The sequence below is a fragment of the Quercus lobata genome, chromosome 9, assembly GCF_001633185.2.
Source record: "Quercus lobata isolate SW786 chromosome 9, ValleyOak3.0 Primary Assembly, whole genome shotgun sequence".
NCBI classification, from domain to species: domain Eukaryota; kingdom Viridiplantae; phylum Streptophyta; class Magnoliopsida; order Fagales; family Fagaceae; genus Quercus; species Quercus lobata.
In genome coordinates, this window is record NC_044912.1 from 37,271,567 (window position 1) to 37,293,139 (window position 21,573).

General features: G+C 42.1%; 1 protein-coding gene across 1 annotated transcript; it reads left to right on the forward strand.

Moving 5' to 3' along the window:
• Positions 1-351: 351 nt before the first annotated feature.
• LOC115959748 (nitrate reductase [NAD(P)H]-like) lies at positions 352-6,034 on the forward strand. Its single transcript, XM_031078280.1, has 4 exons — positions 352-1,654; positions 2,773-2,913; positions 3,491-3,723; positions 4,540-6,034. Exons 1-4 carry the CDS (start codon positions 637-639, stop codon positions 5,815-5,817), a joined length of 2,670 nt encoding a protein of 889 aa, XP_030934140.1. The 5' UTR covers positions 352-636; the 3' UTR covers positions 5,818-6,034.
• Positions 6,035-21,573: the final 15,539 nt, after the last annotated feature.

The following is a 21,573-nucleotide window of genomic DNA, read 5'->3' on the forward strand; positions in this document are numbered from 1 at the left end:
GACAGATAGCCCTCACTGAAACGAGATCCTTCTTTGAGTCTTTTTTTTTTTATTTTCTTATAGGAGTATATGATTGTAGAACTTAATGAAGTGATCAATTGTGACTAGAGAATAATCATTTTCATATAAATTTATCATTGTTTTTTTACCACTCACACTTAACTTTAGTTGTAATATAAAAATTGTGTCCTTAAATTTTATCTTTTTGATTTCATTGGTGATGGGTCACCGGCGATGGCAAATGCTTTCACCGCACACTGTACCAACCTGCTCCGCGCCCATCCAAAAAATATATATCAAACAAATTCGAAATATCCATGACCCAACCTGTCTTATCATCAACTCTAATTTGTCACAAACACAAACCAATTTACCAAAACAACTCAAGCTCATGGCTCCCTCCACAAATGTCAACTGGCTCGACTCATAGTCACCATATGGGCCCCCTAGCCCCCCCCCCCAATTCTATTTGACCCGTTTCGTCTACTACCAGCCCCTATAAATGTCCGATAACCCCGCTCTTTCTTTCCTTACCCAGTGAGCGCTCAAAAAAGTGAGCGCTCAAAAAAGTGCCTCATTTTTTTATTTTTGTAATTTAGAAAACAAAAAAACAAAAAATCTCTCTCCCTCTTTTCAATGACAACCTCAGTAGAGAACCGCCGGTTCACTCATATGGAACCCGCCACAAACGGCGTCGTTCGCACATTCAAATCCGTTCAAAACAACCACCGTTCCGACACGCCAGATCGTAACCGTCCATTCCCGTCAATTCCGGAGATCACGCGTCCCAACAAAGCCATCATAACGGAGCTAGATTCATCAAGCGAGGACGAAGATGAGAACGATTTCTGGGAATTGGTGCAGAAAGGGGACAGCGAATTAGAGCCGCCGATCTGGGACCAACGAGATGAGGCCACGTCAGACAATTGGGTGCAGCGCAACCCTACCATGGTCCGCCTCACCGGAAAACACCCCTTCAACTCCGAGCCGCCACTTACTCGGCTCATGCACCACGGGTTCATAACTCCGGCTCCACTCCACTACGTTCGCAACCATGGCCCGGTCCCCAAAGGCAAGTGGGAGGCCTGGACCGTCGAAGTAACCGGACTCGTCAACAAACCGACCCGGTTCACCATGGAGCAACTCGTCACCGAGTTCCCGAACCGGGAAATACCGGTCACTCTAGTCTGCGCCGGTAACAGACGGAAGGAGCAGAACATGGTGAAACAGACAATCGGTTTCAACTGGGGAGCCGCGGGGGTCTCCACTTCGGTGTGGCGCGGTGTACCGCTAAGCCATGTGCTGAAGCGGTGTGGGATCTACAGCCGTACACGTGGAGCCCTCAATGTGTGTTTCGAAGGGGCCGAGGACTTGCCAGGTGGCGGTGGCTCCAAATACGGTACGAGTATTAAATACGAGATCGCTATGGATCCGTCCAGAGATATAATGTTGGCGTACATGCAAAACGGTGCGCATTTGTCGCCGGACCACGGGTTTCCGGTGCGGATGATCATACCGGGTTTTATTGGTGGGAGAATGGTGAAATGGTTGAAACGGATCGTAGTCACAACCCGAGAATCTGACTGTTACTATCATTATCATGATAATAGAGTGCTCCCTTCGCACGTTGACGCTGAGTTAGCTACCTCCCAAGGTATCTATCTTATGATTCTTATCCACCACCACACACTTGGCACACTAGCAAAATTTCTACCACCATCATTTTTTGTGCCACAACTTTGTCCCAACAAAATTGACCATGACCGACAAACAGCCGGTCTAGGAATGAAGTGTGGTCTTAAAATTACACTCACAAACATCTGGTAGATGTAAGGTGTGATCTTAAAATTACACTACCCTTATAAAATGATTAATACCCGATATGATAAAAGGTGCCGTCTTAAAATTACACTATTCAAAGTAATTGAATTATATATAATTTGACTAAAAAGATTGTTAGAAAATGGAGAAATTTTTTGAATTTTAGTAAGAAAATAATAAACTAAATTTTTTATAGAGACTTGGGGGAGAGAAGTTGATAGAAGGTTGTTTTTATTTTTATTTTTAATTTTTTAAATTTTGTTTTCATTTTTTTTATACAGAATAAAGGAAAATAATGTCATATTTTTTAATTTTTCATTTGAAAGTAAAATGATTTTTTTTATTAACAAGGATATATGCTTTCATTATCCAATGAGAGAATATGACGTGAGAGCAACCATGTGTGGTTTTGAAATGTCATTGCCCTGGATGAAAACCAAGTAACGTGTGAGAGTAAGACTCTGCTACTGTTTTTTTCTCTGAAATATTTTATTTTTATTTTTTTGGCTTTTGTTAATGGATGCTATCAGTACTCATTAAGCACAATAATTATGATCTCCTGTTAGCAACTCCCTCAATATAAGTGCCCCATAGATTTGTGGAATTTATTTGTTGTGAGAGAGTTGTTAATGCATTTGTCACGAAAGTCAGAAGTATAGGGATATTGAGAGATCCATTCTCAATGAATGTGAGTCAGAAGTATAAAGATATTATGAGATCTATCATAAATTAATATAAAAAAAGAGAATATCATATTATTATAATTTAGGAAGCGTAATTTTTCTAAAAGCATTTGATAATCGGACCCTATATATATATATATATATATATCTTTTTTTTGCACGATTTAGGAAAAGTAAATTTTCTAAGGCAATTCGATAATCAGACCCTATTTTCGTTTTATCTCTTTTTGCTTAACGCATCGAGTTGACTGATTTGGATTGGGTGCAGCTTGGTGGTACAAGCCCGAGTATATCATTAACGAGCTGAACATAAACTCTGTCATAACGTCGCCGTGCCACGAGGAGATCTTGCCGATAAACTCGTGGACAACACAGAGGCCATACACATTGAGAGGCTACGCATATTCCGGTGAGTGCACAGTATATAATACATGTAGGTACGAGGGTACAAGTTACAACTAAGTCAGGGCTTAACAGTTAGCTCGCGTGGATGCCTCTTGTTCACAACTTTTCACATGGTTTCCATCTAGTGGTACAGTATTTGTAGTTTCAATGAATCTGCATAAATAAATTGCTTTCTCTCTCTTTCCGTTTCCAAGAAAAAGCTACTTTTATTTGGAAGCTTGGCTTACATCAACCTTGTTGGAAGTTTTTCAAGTGATCTTTTTGACATAAATGTTGGTTAAAAATAGAATCCTATATATATTCTATCCAACTAAGTTCCAATTTGTAAAACAAGTGGCAACTTTTTTTAGAGTATTAAAACCGTATTCTGCTACCATGACATGACCAATATATTTGTGTCTTGTGTGGTTTTTAACGTTTTAAGTCACCATTTAATTTGGATAAGCAACCCTTGTGAGTTAGATTGGAAGTTTGTGGTTGCATTAAATCTTCTCTCACTTGGTAGAGGTGGTAAGAGGCTGTTGGCACTTTTTGATGTTTTCAGCCCAGATATTTAAAAATAAGTCTTATTTTATACACAGGAGGTGGGAGGAAAGTGACACGTGTGGAGGTGAGTGTGGACAATGGAGATACGTGGCGTGTTTGCACGTTGGACCACCCGGAGAAGCCCAACAAGTACGGGAAATACTGGTGCTGGTGCTTTTGGACACTGGAGGTGGAGGTGCTGGACCTGGTTGGAGCCAAGGAGGTTGCGGTTCGAGCCTGGGATGAAGCCCTTAATACCCAGCCGGAGAAGCTCATTTGGAACCTAATGGTACATCCTTAATTGTTTACTCTTTGCTTTGATGGGCTAATTCTACTTACCAACGTGCTATAGTGGTCCACTTGTTTTTGCTTCGTTGGACTTGGACCCACTTGGAGTATTGTATTGTGTGTTTGGGTCCCATCGTTTAATTAGGTTACGTTGTACGTACGTAAGGACTTAGGGTAGCGTAATAGTCAAAATTGCTCCTTTTAACAATGTTCACATTGGATCCTCCTCGTCATTCTCTTTGGAGCCAGCCCCCACATGTTTGGAGCTGTCTGACCCACTAAACCAGTATTTCACTCTCACTGCATTATCAGGGTGGTTTGATATGGAATTTTAAACCATATTTTTTAGTTTTTAGATAATGTTACATGTATTTTTATATATTTTTTCATTCGTATATATTTTTAAAAAATATAAACAATATTATTAAAACAATATTACCAAACAAACCCTAGAGTCAAATCCTAGAGTCTGATCATTAAAAAATAATGTTATTTTACATATAATAAACTATTAATTAGTTGGGTACTTTGGGTTCATGCACTTCTCTCCTGATTAATTATATTTTTATTTTTATATTCAGGTGCACATGCTAGCAACTCATCCTAAATGCATTGCATTCATAAATGACATCACAGCCAAATTCTATAAGTGCCTAGATTAATAGAAATCACCTTTTTCACTTTTGATTCACCCTTTTTCATTTAAAAGATAAATAAATATGTGATAATTAAGTTATAATTTAGTGAAGTATAAAATAAAACACAAAAGTGAAATACATGATTTTTAACTTCAAGCTTCTTGTACAATATTGTACAGGGAATGATGAACAATTGCTGGTTCCGGATAAAAACAAATGTGTGCAAGCTTCAAAAGGGAGAGATTGGAATCGTGTTCGAGCATCCAACTCTGCCTGGCAACCAGTCTGGTGGATGGATGACCAAGGAAAAAAGCGTCGAGAAATCATCTGATACCAAACAATCCCCCATCAAGGAGAGTACTGTCTCATCAACCATAAAGATGTACTCAATGTCTGAGGTCAAAAATCACAGCTCAGCTGAGTCAGCTTGGATTATAGTCCATGGCCACATCTATGATTGCACTCGATTCGTCAATGATCACCCTGGTGGCGCCGACAGCATTCTAATCAATGCAGGCACTGATTGCACGGAAGAATTTGATGCCATCCACTCTGACAAGGCCAAGAAAATGCTAGAGGACTATAAAATTGGCGCGTTGATCACTGCAGATAATGTGTCAAACACATCCCACATCGATCCCGTCAAAGAAAATAAGCCAACAAGAAGTGTTGCACTTGTCCCACGTGTGAAAATCCAATGCAAGCTCGTGGCCAAGAAGTTAATATCCCATAACGTGAGGTTATTTCGATTTGCATTGCCATCTGATGACCAAGTCTTGGGTTTGCCAGTAGGGAAGCACATATTTCTGTGCGCTAAAATAGGCGATAAGTTGTGCATGCGAGCTTATACTCCAACGAGCACCATTGATGAAGTGGGGTACTTTGATTTATTGGTTAAAATTTACTTCAAAAATGTGCACCCGAAATTCCTTAATGGAGGGTTAATGTCACAGTACCTAGACTCGCTCCCACTAGATTCGATTCTAGACGTGAAGGGACCATTGGGTCACATAGAATATACTGGCCGCGGTAACTTCTTAGTTCATGGCAAGCCCAAGTTTGCTAAAAAGCTAGCCATGGTAGCTGGTGGGACAGGAATCACACCCATATATCAAGTGGTTCAAGCAATTTTGAAGGATGCAGAGGATGAGACCGAAATGTACGTGGTCTACGCGAATCATACTGAGGATGATATTTTGCTTAGGGAAGAACTTGATGCTTGGGCTGAAAAGCATGACAAGTTTAAGGTGTGGTATGTGGTGAAAGAACCTGAAAGGGAAGGGTGGGAATACAGTGTGGGATACATCACAGAAAGTATTCTGCGAGAGCATATACCAGAAGGATCAGACGATAGTTTGGCTTTGGTATGTGGACCACCGCCAATGATTCAGTTTGCTGTGCAGCCAAATCTGGAGAAGATGAATTATGATATCAAGAATTCGATGTTGGTGTTTTAGAGGATATGGAACAAGTTTTAGAAGTGAGGCGGGATTGTATATATTGGACTATTTATCCCTTGTATTTTGTTTGTTTGTCTCTTGTACACTAATATTTGTTCCTTTTCTTTTAGGATTTTCTTGTGAGAGAAAAGGATAAAATAAATTCCTGGAATAGGTCCTAGGCTTTTTGTCTCGGGTAAAATATAATAATCACCCTGAGGTTTGACACAAATGACGTTACAAGCCGTTATTTATTTATAGTTTTACTCTCGGAATAGGTCCTAGGCTTTTTGTCTCGGGTAAAATATAATAATCACCCTGAGGTTTGACACAAATGACGTTACAAGCCGTTATTTATTTATAGTTTTACTCTCTCTCTCGTCATCATTGCAGCAACGCCATGGTGGTGGGCTCACGGTGGTTTGTGGTTTTTGGTTTGGATTGATATTGCTTGTGAGTTCGTGTTTGGATGGAGGATTTCAATTTTTTGGATCGGCGTTGGTTGTGGTCTTTGGCTCTCTCTCTCTCTCTCTCACCTCTATTCTTTTTCCTCTAATCTCACCTGACTCTCTTTTCTTTTTCTTTTGTTTGGCCAAATCTTACCCTTGATGGATCTTCCTTTTCCTTTCCCTTCCTCTCTCATTTCTCTTTCTATAGGGTTGGTGAGTTTTTTTGTTTGCTTTGTGTGGTGGATGAGGTGGTTGCTTGTGGTGGGTTTGATGTGGTGGTGGTGGGTTTGCTGCAGATTTTTTTTAGGTTTTGTTGTTGTGGATTTGGCTAGGTTTGTTTTGGATTGTGGTAGATTTGTGGGAGAGGGAGAGAGAGAGAGATGAGTAACAATCCCTAACGGTATTTAGGGATCAAGTTGGGTTAAAGAAACAAGTCAGTTTGAAATGTCTTAAATTTAGTTGGCATTAAGAGTATTGACTGTGTTTTACCCTTTTGTTTCTCTTTAATCATGGAAAGCTAAGTTGTATTTTCTATCTCTATGTTGAATTTCTCTTATGGAGTTTCATCAATATCTCATCCAGATGAGGTGAAGTGGAAGATAATAATAATAATAATAATAATAATTGCCATAGGCCCACTTACCTCAGGCCCAGGCCCAAGGAAATTTGGATATCACCAAGCGCAAGATCAATGTTAGGATCGACCCACTGCTCATAAGCTCGGTATATGAGCACACCTCGCACATTAGATGCTTAATGGGTACCCTTATGTTGTTTGGCAATACATCGATATCCTAGGAATGCCCTTGGGAACCACGCTACCAGACAGTTGATGGAGGCCAACACCAGTTCCAACGCTCTCAATCCCATTTTCGATGGAGCATATTCCTTGTCATGAATAATCAAATTGGGCCCTTCCCACACGAGTAGGATCAAGGGATAATGATGATTCCTTCATTATTCTAAAGCTATAAATTGGGGGAAGAATGAGAGGAAAAGGGTTGGATAACTAGAAGGAGAGAGAAGAGAGAGAAAGAGAGAACGAACATACAAGCTCGAGAGAATAAGGGAGAGGAAAGGTAGCACGACAAGGGGACAATCCCTCTTTGAAGCTCGCCCAGGAGCTATGCAGAATAGGAAACCCAATACCCACAATATAAGTGTGCGCACCCAATATATGTTTAATGGGCTCAACCTATACTTGGGCTCACAACTTATTTATATTGTGGGTTTCGGGTTTCCTACTATGGGTAGTCCTTTGCTCGGAGACCCAGTTGCACAATCTTGTTTTTGCGAACTCCTCTCTTTTTCCTCACAGAGTTGCTTCCCTCTCTACTGATACATTACTTTTTTCTCTTTGTTTTCTCTCTAGAATTGCCAACCCCCCTACTCTGCTCCTTCCCCCCTATTTATAGCTTGAGATAAGTGGAGGTATTATGATTACTTCCTGATCTCACCCATATGAATGGGGGTCCAATTTCATCATTTCTAAGTGGATGTTCTGTTGGGAGCAGTGGCAATGGCATTGGAACTGGTTCCTACCTCCAAAAGGTTGTACGACAACAGTATTCCCCAAGGCAATACTAGGCCGGTGAGACTTTGTATCCCCGAGCAATCACACTCCCGACCAAGTTAAAGTTGATCGGGAGGGGCTCACTTTTGACGTTCAAGATAGAATGGTCTCATTACGATTTTTAGGCTCAGACTGGGCCTCAAGGTGTGTCCAGATCAAGGTCATAGGTAAACGGGGACAGGGTCATGTATTGTATCACAAGGCTAGGGCCCAAGGCCCAATAGGCCTGGGGCCTTGCCTTGTGCGACACCACAAGGCTAGGGTCCTAGGAACAATGGGCCTGGGGCCCTGTCCCGCACAATAGCCCCCCCTTGATTCGTGTCTTGATCCCAGGAACGAATCAAGGATAACAGTCGCCAAAAACCTCTCGGGAAGCCCAGGCGTCAGTTATTGAACGGATAGGATGGTCATTAATGCACTCTAAAAAAGGGTGTTACGCCAGGTTGTTAGGACTGACTACCATCATAAAGAATTCAGAAACCAAGGCTACGCGTGTGGGGGTTATAAAAAGAATTCAGAAAGGTTTTCCCGCCTCTCCACTCCATTAAATGCTCCCATCCTATAAATAGTTCTTGTTCCTTCTTCAGGTCACTTTTTGCTTCCCTACTCTTCAAAACTTCTCTCTGCCAAGCACTCTTCTCCCGTGCATAAATTCTTCAATCAAGATCACCCATTCCTAGAGCCCACAGTAATTTTCTCTACTCCTTCCTCTTCTTTCAATTTTTTTCTTCTCTTTAAAGTCTAAGAATGGGATTTTCCCATTTTCTGTCTACTGAGGCGTCTTTAGCTAACTTTAGGGATGTTTTTAACATCCCTGGGGATGTGGATGTGGCTTATTGTCACGAGGGTGACATCACTCTCCATCGACGTTCTGGGTCCAACACAGTGTTTTTTCCTTTGATGGCTACCCTAGAGGGAAGGGTTTGGTTTCCCGTGGACCTTCTTTTACTTAGTACCCTTAGGTTTTATGATTTGTGTCCTAATCAACTTTCTCCCAATTTTTACCGAGTCGTTAGTTGCGTTAGTAGATTAAATCAGATATACGGGTTACAGTTAAACCACCATGACATAAACTTTTATGTACAGTTTGTGTGGCAATCTTAAGTCTAACTATTACTTAAAGGCTAGGGATGTATGTGTACGGCTTATTTCATGCCTTCCTAATTCTAATAGAAACTCAACGGGGGAATACGTTTGAGTGAGTGGTAACTGGCTTGCCAACGAGCTCCCTTGCCTACTTTCGCCGTGTGAAGTTGGTCGGTACCGAGTACCTTTAATTCTTTTAATCGTGTTTTACTCGGGATTGTTTTGCTTAAACAGACACTAACCAGTTTTTGTATTATTTTGGTGCAAACGGAAGAAGGTTTAGACCGGACATCAAAGTAGTGCACGTGAAGGACTTGAACTTCATGCTCCGGTCTAAGATATTCGTGAACTCTGATGGGCAACTCCGAGCATTGCACCTCATACTCGGCTGCACTCCCATTTACTCAACTTGGTAGCTTTTCGAGCAAGCTTTACTGGTGGACAGCCCCTTGTTATCGTCTATAGACGTGCAGCACACCAATCTTCTTCCCCCCCAGTTAACTGTTGGCGAAGTTCGGGACTTTAGCCCCTGGTTTACTAGTATGGAGTCTCTTGTACCAGTAAGGGACATCTCGGCTGATCTTGTATCTCAAAGCCTTAAAGTCCACGTACCCGTTGGAGAGCCCGAAGCTCCGGTTCAAGTAGCCGAGCTAGCAGCAGCCGAGTAGGTTAATTCCTTGGAAGCAAAGGCCGGTTAAGGTGAAGAGATGGTGACCAAGCGTACAATAACCATTGACCGGTTTTTGCCCAATACCCGCCCTACGGCTCAGCCATAATAGCCCCAAGGAAGGGATTAGATTCCTCCTCCTCCTGCTGGCCATACTAGAAAAAGGCAGCGCATTGCTGAACAACCACCAAAGGTTCCAAGTGATGCTCCCTCGAGGATCCCTCCCCGGGTATTTGGCGAGATCACGATCTAGGAGCAGACTGGTGGTTCTCGACCAACTACCCAGGTTAGAACCAATGTGGCATCCTCTTCTCGACCCAAGGTAGGGTGGCAGACCACCTTCAGACTCGGTAACGAGTCTCTGCCGGTGTTTGCCAGTGTAAGGACATGGGCACAAGGCGAAGGGGGGCGGGTCGCCTAGAGCTTGGTGCAGGGCCTCCTCTTGCTCGAGGATGTTCACTTCTTCTTGAGTGGGACCGAAGAATCACTGGCTAAGCGGCTGCAGTGGCATTATCATAGCGGTAACTTTCTATCCCATCCTTTTCCATTATCTTTAAAGCACGTGTATTCCCTTTGCCTTCATACTTATCATTGTTGCGTTATCAGGCTGCGCAGCTGACCTACGTCATTGACGAGAGGTTAAAGGAGACTATCGAGGATGCCAAATGGGAGAATGCCCTAAAAGACGTTGCGGTTACCACAATGAAGGAGAATGACAAAGCTGCTAAGGCCGTCAAGAAGAAGGCGCAGTCTGCCAAGAAAGCCTGGTTAGTGGCAGAGAAAAAGTTGACAGAGATGGAGGTTAAGCTGGGGGGCATAGAGCTTAAATTGGCGGAGGCATAAAGCTTAAACTTGGCCCAAGCCGATGAGATCGCTGACCTTAAAATGGCCCTTGAAGCTTGTGAGGAAAAGTGGTACAATGAAGGTTTCGTGGATGCTGAAAACTCTGTGGAGCCCATTTTCCATCAAGCCCGGCATCATAGGTTTAGGGAGGGGCGACTGGAAGCCCTGTAAGCAATGGGAGTGGCTGAAGATTCCCCACTGAGGAATCTTGAGCAAATTCCATACCCGGCTCCTCCTCCTCCCGTTCAGAGTCAAGCTGGTGCCACTGACAAAGAGGACACCCCTAGCATGAGGGAGTCGGTGCGCGCGATTGACACCCACGTGGAGATGGTTGACCTCGAGGTCACCAGCAACCACAACGCCGTTGAGGATGTACAAGCCCAGCCACTTCCCGTCGATTAGCCAACTGAGGACGTAGCCCCACTCCCGCCTACTAATCCTTTAGCCTGATGTTACAATTTTAGCCTACCTTTGTCCTTTTATTTTTCTTGTGTTTAATTTTTCCTTTTATTTGCTTGGTTTGCCCACAGTCATTAGATTGTGGTGACAGAACAATGGTTAAATTTTTATTTCCGTTTGCTTTATCTAATTAGTCCTCAGGATATAATGACCGAACATTTACTTTAGTTATATTTATAAATGATTATCACATTATCACATTGTCACTAAGTTTTTTTTTTTTTTTTGCCACGCCTTGCCTTTTCATTCCTAATGACCGGGTAGCCTACCAAGGTTTGTCTCTAACCGATGATAAAGTCTACTCTTCCACTTGTCTTCATAAAGATAGGCTATATCTTTACCCATTCAGTGACTGAGACCGGACTGAAAGAGGTTATTTGTATCTAGAAAAAATTAGCACCAAGCTCGCGCCTACTCAGCAATAAGATTGAATTTGGCACATGCTTGTGTATTTAATGAAAATGAGTGCTAGGCTTCCGTTCTTAAGGAAACTAGGTGTAGGTTCCCACCCGTTAGGTGATTAGGCTTAGCCGAGAACAGGATTTTCATCGTTAGGTAAATTTGCTATAAGGTTTCCACCTACCTAGTGATTAGGATCGAACTAAGAAACAGGTTTTTGTTCTTAGAATAATTTGATGTAAGGTTTCCATCTGCTCAGTGATTAGGATCGAACCAGGAGCAGACTTCAATCCTTAGAATAATTTAACGTAAGGTTTCCACCTACTTGATGATTAGGATTGAACCGGGAGCAGGCTTCAGTCCTTAGAATAGTTTTATGTAAGGTTTCCACCTACTCGATGATCAGGATCGAACCGGGGACAAGCTTTAGTCCTTAGAATAATTTAATGAAAGGTTTCCACTTGCTCGGTGATTAAGATCAAACCGGGAGCAGAATTCAGTCCTTATAATAATTTAATGTAAGGTTTCCACCTACTCAGTGATTAGGGTCGAATCGGGAGCAGGCTTTAGTTCTTAGAATAGTTTGAAATTTAATTTTCTTCGCGTTTGTTAACCGGGGCTAAAAAGTTGATAATGATGGAACCAAAAGAATGAATACACTTGCATAGATAAAAAATGCTCTCATATTACTTAACATTGTACACATATGACATTATACTCAACCCATACTCATGCGCACTGATGGTCAGTGGTAAAACTTCTTCAAATTGTGAATGTTCCATGGCCGAGGAAGCGGTCTTTCGTCTAAGTCTTCCAGATAGTATGCTCTTGTGCTAGCAATGGCAATAATTCTATAAGACCTTTCCAGATAGTATGCTTCTTGCATTAACGTCTCACGTATTTCCTACCACCTTTCAAAGTACCAAGTCTTCAGCACTGAATTCTCTCCTCTTCACATCCCTGTTATACCTCCGGGCAAGCTTCCGTTGATACTCTGCTAGCCGTATGGTAGCCAATCTTCTAACAGGTCCAGATGCTTCACCACTAATTCATCATTCTCAACAAGGACAAATCCTAAAACCCGAGCACTACACAAATTCACCTTGGCCGGTATAACTGCTTCTGCTCCGTATGTAAGAGAAAACGAAGTTTCTTTTGTGCATCTTCTGGGAGTCGTCTGGTATGCCCACAAAACATTAGGCAACTCCTTGGCCCACTTACCTTTAGCACCCTCCAATTGTTTCTTTAATCCGTTTACGATTGCTTTGTTAGTGGCCTCAGCTTAACCGTTACTCTACGGATATACCGGGGTGGAATACCTGCTCTTGATACCGAGATTGCTATAGAACTTGCAAAAGGCTTTGCTATCGAACTGCAACCCGTTGTTAGATACCAGAGACTCTAGCACCCTAAATCTTGTTACTATGTTTCTCCACACGAACTTCTTAACATCTACATCCCGAATATTAGCCAATGCCTCAGCCTCTACCTACTTAGTGAAGTAGTCCACGGCCACTAAAAAAAACTTGTGATTACCCGTAGCCCGGGGGAATGGACCGATAATGTCTAGCCCCCACTATGCAAAATGCCAAGGGATACTGACGGGATTCAAACTTCCTGTTGGCTGATGGATCAATGGGGCATGCTTTTGACACTGTTCGCACTTCTGCACATATTCGGTATCATCCTTTTGCATATGTGGCCACCAAAATCCCTAGGTCATTGCTCGGTGTGCCAATGAACGTCCCCCAACATGACTGCCACATACCCCCTCATGAAGTTCAATCAAGAGCTCATTAACTTTGTCTAGGCGCAAGCATAGAAGATACAACCCTCCAAAAGACCTCTGGTATAGCTTACGGTCCACTGATAACCAATACCAAGCAGCTACCCTGTGCACCCTGTCAGCTTCTTTTTCGTCATCCGGTGCTCGATTATCAGCCAAAAAGTCAATGATCAGGTCCATCCAACACAACACGGATGTTGCCATTACTGAAACGCCTACCCCTGCGTTTATACTTGGCTTCGCCACCAGCTCCACTTTGATTAACCGAGGTACCTCCTTGGTCAGTGATGACGCTAAAATGGCTAAAGAGTTCGCATGTCGATTCTGCCCCTTGGCCACTTAAACCACCTTTGCCTTCAAAAACTGGTTCATAACCTACCTTACCACCCACAAGTATTCCATCATTTGAGGATCCTTAGCTTCAAAACTACCCTGCACCTGACTAACCATCGACCGAGAATCCGAATAAACCTCAACTTCTCGAACAACTTTCAATTCGGTAAGTAAGGCTTCGTACTCGACTTTGTTGTTAGAAGCCCTAAAACCCAATCTAAAAGAATGTTCCAATCTTATCCCTTCCGGAGTAATGATGACAATTCTGGCCCCAGCTCCCATGGTGCTAGATGCACCATCCACAAACACCTTCCACGGGTGAACCTCCACATGACAAACCACTTCCATCTCCCTCATCGGGGAAAACTCCGCGACAAAATCGGCGAGAACCTGATCCTTCACCAAACTTCTTAGTCTGTACCTAATGTTAAAAGAGCCTAGCAGAGTTTCCCACTTAGCTATTTTGCCCATAAAGTCAGATCTCTTCAACAATGACTGCAAAGGATATTTGGTTAGTACATAGACGGTGTGAACTTGGAAATAATGGGGTAACTCCCTTATAGCATGCACTAGCGCTAATTCCAACTTCTCTAGAGACAAGTACCTCGTCTCAGTATCAACCAAGGTCTTGCTGACATAATATACTAACTGTTGCACTCCTTGATCCCTCAGAAGCATGACACTAATGGCATGTTCAGACATTGAAAGATACATGAATAGATCCTCCCCGAGTTCAGGGGCTGTTAACATAGGCGCTCGTACCAAATATTCCTTCAAATTTTGAAAAGCCATTTCATACTCCTCATTCCATTAGAATCCCTTCCACTTCTTTAAAAGCTGGTAAAATGGACAGTAGCAGGCAACAAACTTAGAAATAAATCGGTTAAGTACAGCTAACATACCGGTCAGTACTTGGACTTCCTTTGGATTACTCGACGGCTTGAGGCATTCTATAGCTTCAATCTGATTTGGGTTGACCTCTACTCCTTAGTTAGTGATCATATACCCTAGGAACTTGCCAGCCCCCACACATTTGTCAGCATTGAGGCGCATCTTATGTTGCCAGAGCACTTCGAACACCTCTTTAAGATCATCAATATGTTGCGCCTCCCGTTTGCTTTTAACCACCATATCGTCAATGTACGCCTCTACCGTACGCCCAATCTTATCTCTGAACATTCTTGTCATCATCCGCTGATAAGTGGTTCCAACATTTTTTAGCCCAAACAGCATTACGGAATAGTGGAAGTTGGCATCAGGGGATATGAACATCGTCTTCTCCTGTTCCTCGGTGGCTAGGGCAATTTGATGGTAACCTTGGAAAGCGTTTGAAAACCTCATCCTCGGGTGCCGGTATGTGGCGTCTACTACTTGATCGATCTTCAACATGGGGAATGGGTCTTTTAGGCATACTCGGTTCAAATCAGTAAAATCAACACAAACCCTCAATTTTCCATTCTTCTTCTTTACCACTACGGTATTTGCTAGCCACTTCGGAAAGAAAACCTCCTTTATTGCCCCTGCCTCCTTTATTGCCCCTACACTCCGATCTCCTCGGCTTCTGCTTTTTGGGAGGGAATAATGGGTCCACATTAAGCTTGTGAACTATGAATTCGGGGTCTACCCCAGGCACCTCGTACGAGCTCCATGCAAACACATCCACATTCTGTATAAGAAACAGCAGCATCCCCACCCTATCCTCGTCCTTTATACTTGCTCCTATCTGGAAATTCCTATCATCGTCCGACAGTATCCTTACTTGTATTACGTCCTCGGCACCACTAGCCCCCATCTCCTCTTCGACTAGTTCCTTCTGTTTGATCTCCCGGTTAACAGCAGCCACCAAACACTGCCTGACCACTTGCTGGTTTCCCCTTACTATAGTAATACCTTGCTTGGTGTGGAATTTGACCTTCACATGGAAAGTGGACGGGATCGACCCCATTGCATAAATTCATGGCCTTCCAAGGATTGCTGTATATAGAGAAAATGAAGCAACCACTATAAATGTCACCATTACCTCCTTTTGGACACTAAGGTACCCCTTGAAGCTGCATGGATGACCTCTATCACTCCCAATAAGGGTGGGAGAGGATTCCCTCGAGGTTGAGTTCCCTGCCCTACCTCCTGATTCCTCGGGTCCACCACAAACTCTTTCACATACACACTTTTACCAGTTGCTCTAAATGATCTTTTAACACCATTTATTGCTCAATGGTATGCCCCTTATCTCTATGGTAAGTACAGTACAGGTTTTGATTTCTCTTTGATGGGTCACCCCCCATCTTGTTTGGCCACCGAAAGTATGGCTCATTCTTGATTCGATACACGATATTGTGCACCGGCTCCTTGAATGTCACATTCACTTCCCCTACCTGAGTGCTCAGTTCCTGAATCCTCAAATCCTTCTGGGGCCTTGACTGAAAATCCCCTTGCCAAGGTTGACTTGTGATCGGAGCCTTGCCTTTGTTCTGCTATTGGTCATCCTCCAATCTTTTATACTCTTTGATACCCTCATCAACTGCCTCATATCCTTGGGAGGCCTCTTTGTCAACGAATCTCATAATTCTGACTCCTCGGGCAATCCCAATTGAAAAGTACTTGCTACGATTTTTTCATTGCCCCCGTTGATCTTGTTGTATAGCTCCCAATACCAACGAGTGTAGTTGCGAAGGGTTTCCCTGACCCCCATTTTCATAGATAGCAGCACGTCCACTAGCTGCGGCACCCGGCTGCAATTATAAACTAGACACCGAACTCTTAGATTAGCTCGGCAAAGTTATAAATTGAGCCTTTCCTTATCCATTAAACCACCTCAAAGCGGTTGGCCCGAGACTCGAAAAGAATACCTTACACATCAGCGCGTCATTATGAGTGTGTAACGACATCATCTGGATATAGTGGCTTACATGTTCTACTGGATCCATTTTCCTGTCATAAGAGTTAAATGGAGGCCATCCCCCGAGAACGGTGACCAAGCAACTCTACGTAATGTGTGGCTCATAACGTCCATGGAGGCGTTTCGGGGTCGTCACCCTTTCGAGGAAATCGAGTCCCAGTCTGCATACTCCCGTGACCGATCTTGGTGTTAATAGGAATCGGATTAATGAGACCCCTCTCCATAGCATCCACCCACACTAGCTAACCGTTCTGCACACTCCTCATGATCCCTCCTCTGATGCCTACCTCTTGCTTCCAACTCCAGATCTCTTACCAACCTATGCAAACGTTCGAGTTCCTCGTCCCTCTCGTCAAAGTGCTCACGCCCCGAAGGGCTTGATATTGTCTGGTGTGTTTAATATGACCCTTCTCCAAGGCTAGACTGCTCTTCCTACTACTCATGCTCCCTATCTTCATGCCTCTTTTGCCTTCTTTCTCACCAAGTAGATCCCTGAGAAGATCTCCCAAAACCACTTTCAACATAACTCCCTGACCGACCTTCAAACATTCTCCCTACGTGAGTCTCGACAGAACCACAGCTACGTAGGAGATTTCCACAGACGACGCCAATTGTGCGCACCTAATATATGTTTAACGGACTCAACCTATACTTGGGCTCACAACTTATTTATATTGTGGGATTTGGGTTTCCTACTATGGGTAGTCCTTTGCTCAAAGACCCAGTTGCACACTCTTGTTTTTGCGAACTCCTCTCTTTTTCCTCACAGAATTGCTCCCCTCTCTATTGATATTGTTACTCTTTTCTCTCCGTTTTCTCTCTAGAATTGCCAACCCCCCCCCCCTACTTTGCTCCTTCTCCCCTATTTATAGCTTGAGATAAGTGAAGGTTGAAAGCTCGAATTTGTGTGAAAACACAAGAGCTGTTTAGACCCCCAAAATAAAAATTACGATTGGGTTGATTTTACTCTAACTTAAACTAAGTGCGGAATAGAGTAAATACGAGCGGATATACAATATAACTACTCTAAGCAATATTCATCAAATCACAGCAATAAAATGAAAGTTAAAAGAGTAGGAAAGAAAAATGTAAACACAAGATAACACCAAAACGTGTTATCAAAGAGGAAACCGAAGAACTCGGTAAAAAGCTCTCCGCACCCTCCAAGGTACACATCTCACATTTGAACAAGTACAATCACACAAATGAAATAGACATTCATTGAACATTAAACTTACGTGTTGTGTGTGTGTATCAAATGTGGAATAGACCTTAGTCTAAAGTGAAGTTTCAATGATCAATTCAATCAAATCATACATAACTAGTATTAAGTCAAATGGTCTATCTCAATTATAGAAATGAGCATATATGACCTCCCACCAAAAAATGATTACACATCTTTGAAGCTTTTCATTTGGCTTCATTACAAATCATAACATTTGATCATTTTTGAACAATACATCTCATTTTGAGATCGGTGCCTGAAATTTTTGATATTTCAATATTGAGAATAAGCCTTTAGCTTTTTGGGCACCATACATTTCAATACAAGTCGCTTTTCATTTTTCCTAGTCAAATACTAGTATGTGCGACAGTTTTTACAACTCATTATCTCTTTTCATTTTCAGATTTACATTTGTTGAGCTCTTTAAGCAAAAACATAAAAAGTGTGGGAAGATATATAGGCACAAGTCTATGCATGTATTAAAACCATCAAGCTAGAAGATTGATTTACAACAGTCACATATAGATTTTAAGATTTTTCCCACAAAGATATATGTGCATACATAACAAGCTAAGCTCGAAAATGCACTACGTCGTTAGTACGAAGGTACTCGGCCAAACTTACATGTGACATGTGCTCAAACATATACAATCAAACTTTTTGAATTTGTAACTTTTTATGTGGTTTTGGATTTTTACACACACAAAACAACAACATAAAACTAAGATCAAAAACTAAACAAAACAATGCATATAAAGAGATGCAGGACGCACAAATGCATGACAATGAAGAATCTAATGCATGAAGGGTCCTACAAAGATCGAAAGAATTAAATCAAGGACCAAAAGAGCATAAACTCAACCATAGGAACCCTTCCTCATCCAAATGGAATGATTGTTTGGAATGAGTGTCTCATGAGAAGTGAAATGAGGGTTGGAAGAATGAGAACTGAAAATGCACATAAACAAGGAGGTAAGAGTATTAACCACATGCTTTAACAACTTACCACTTTTAATCAAATCCGGTTTAGCTTGCAAAGCTCAACTTCCAAAAAACTCAAGTTTCTCTTTTCATTTAATTCTCTTAACAACTTGAAACTTAGAGCAATTAGGTCTTAGATGACTACAGGCACCACAATGGTGACAAACAATGTGTTTAGGTCCACTAGGCTTTTTAAAGAGGGATCTAGTAACATGGTTTTGTTCTTTCTTCAACTTAAGATATTGAGGTCTTATGTGACCAATCACACCACAATGGTGACAAGTTGAAACAAACTTAGATCCATCCAAAGCCTTAGGTTGAGACCTAAATAGAGGCTTAGGCTTAAGATCCTTTCTCTCTACTTTTTGATTTTTTTTGTGTGAAGGAATGTACACCAATTTGTCCTTAGAGGTAGAACACACAATAGGCACAAAATCAGGTACCATAACATGATTGCAACAAATATTTTCATCATTTTTAACAATAGGTTCAGCAATCAAACACTTGGCATGCATCTTAAGAGATTCATTTTCACATTTTAGCTCATCAACAAGTTTGTTAGACAAAACAAGTTTAGCATCCAAGTCCACATTCAAACTCTTTCAGCTTTTCAAGAGAATTTTCAGCAAGCTTCTTATACTTTTCAACCAATTTATTGGATTCATTGAGCTTAGCAATCAAATAATCTTTTTCACAACAAAACTTGCTCAAGTTCTTATGAAACTTCTTAGCTCTTTTCTTCAAGAGTTTGATGTTAGGAAGATCAACAACACCCAAAGATTCATGTAACATGGCATCACAATCATGAGAATAAACACTCATAGAGGCATTTTCACAAACACATGGCATGTTACACTCAACATTATGCAAAACATCTATAGAAGCATACAAAGCACTATCCATGGCAAAACACACAAGGGGTCAAGGATCACACTTAGGTAATGAAACCAAAACAAGTGTACCCGCTCTGATACCGACTGAAAGCTTGAATTTGTGTGAAAACAAAAAAGCTGTTTAGACCCCCAAAATAAAAATTATGGCTCGATTGATTTTACTCTAACTTAAACTAAGTGCAGAATAGAGTAAATACGAGCAGATATACAATATAACTACTCTAAGCTATATTCATCAAATCACAGCAATAAAATGAAAGCTAAAAGAGTAAGGAAGAAGAATGCAAATACAAGATAACACCAAGACATGTTATCGAAGAGGAAATCGAAGAACTCGGCGAAAAACCTCTCTGCCACCTTCCAAGTGGTAAATCGATCCGCTAGAGAATAAAGTTGGAGTACACAAATAACAAAAGACCCTCCAAGCCTAGTCTACCCAATGTACTTGAGCCCTCCAAGCTCTTGCTACCAACTAACTTCGCCAATCCTTGTTTTCTCTAGCTCTCCGGATCCCGCAATAAGACCGATTGCATCCACTAAGCCTCACCGGCTTCTTTTGGCAAATCTCCAAAACTTCCTAAGCTCCAAAACACACTCTACAATCTGAAAAGGTGTAGGTTGTGTTTAGGTACAAATCTCCTCTCAATGTATGACAATGGGAGAGGAAAAGAGAAGAGGCTAGAATGATTTCTCACTAAGGATGAGTAGCTCTCTATCAAAAAGATGGGTGTGTGTTGTAGAAATCCTATCTAGGGTTTTTCTCTCTGAATAACCTCCTTACAATTTCTGTGGGTAATGAGGGTATATATAATATGGATAAAGGATAAGAAATTCACACTTAAAAATCCTCCAGACAGAATGTTTTGCGACTACCTCGCAGAAAGGCCTTACTCGTGAGACACTCGCAAAACTGACAACCTGGCACGACTCTTTAGCTTCCAGTCATGTGCTTCTCATATGACTCTTTTGCGGGTTAGCTTCTCACGAGTTTCTCGCAAAATCCACTTGTTCTTCAATTCATGCTCGATTCTTCACCAACTTAATATTAAACCCAATATAATAAAATCCCACAAAAATACAAGGAAACAAATTTATGCAATTACAACACTTTTTGTCATGGAATAAGCCAACACTAATGTTATGAGATAAATTATAACTTAACAAAGGTGTTATAACGGGAAGACAGACCTGGTAGACAGACTTGGTAGAACATGTAAGTCAGTACATCCAAATGATGTCTCTGCATAATCATAATGATGCATTGATGTGTAGGGTATTCCTTTCTAGCCTCGGGCCCACTGCTTTGAGGTAGTTCAACGGGTTAAGGAAGGGCTCGATTCATAGTTTTGGAGAGTTGATTCAAGAGTTTAGGGTCCAATTTATGACCTATAGCCGAGTACCACAACCAGTGGACACATTGTTGTCTATGAAGATTGGAGTCGGGGAAACCGTTCGAAGTCACTAATAGGTACTGGGAACTGTACAACAAGATCGACTAAGGTAATGAAAAAATCGCAGCAAGCACATTTTGGCTGGGATTGCCTGAGGACTTTGAATTGCGAGAGTAGCTGACAAGGAGACTTCCGGAGGATATGATGCAGCTTATGAGGCATATCGAAGAGTACAAGAGATTAGAAGATGATCGGCAGTAGAATAAAGGGAAGGCACCGGTCATGGCTCAGTATTCGAAGGATTCTCGGTAAGGGGGTTTTCAACCAAAACCCAGAAGGGACCTAAGGATCCAAGAACCCGGCACTCGGGTAGGAGAAGTAAACGTGACGTTCAAGGAGCCCATACATAAAATTCTGGACCGAATTAAAAACAAGCCGTACTTCCGGTGGCTGAGCAAGATGGGGGGGTGGCCCATCAAGAAGAAATCAGAATATGTATTGCACTTATCATCAAGATAAAGGGCATACCACCGAGCAATATAGGGTTCTGAAGAAGCACTTGGAGCAATTGGTGAGGGTCAGGGCATTTGAAGGAGTTTGTTTTGGAGCCTAGGGGTCAAGAGACCGGACAAAATGCAAGACCTTGGGGGAGCCCTCTCCCACCCCCGTTGGGTGTAATAGAGGTTATACATGCTACTTCAAGGGGTACCTGGTGACCCGAAGAAATGGGGTGCTAACTATGGTACCGGTGGAGAATTGTCGAGAAGAACAACCATCGGGGAAAAGGGTG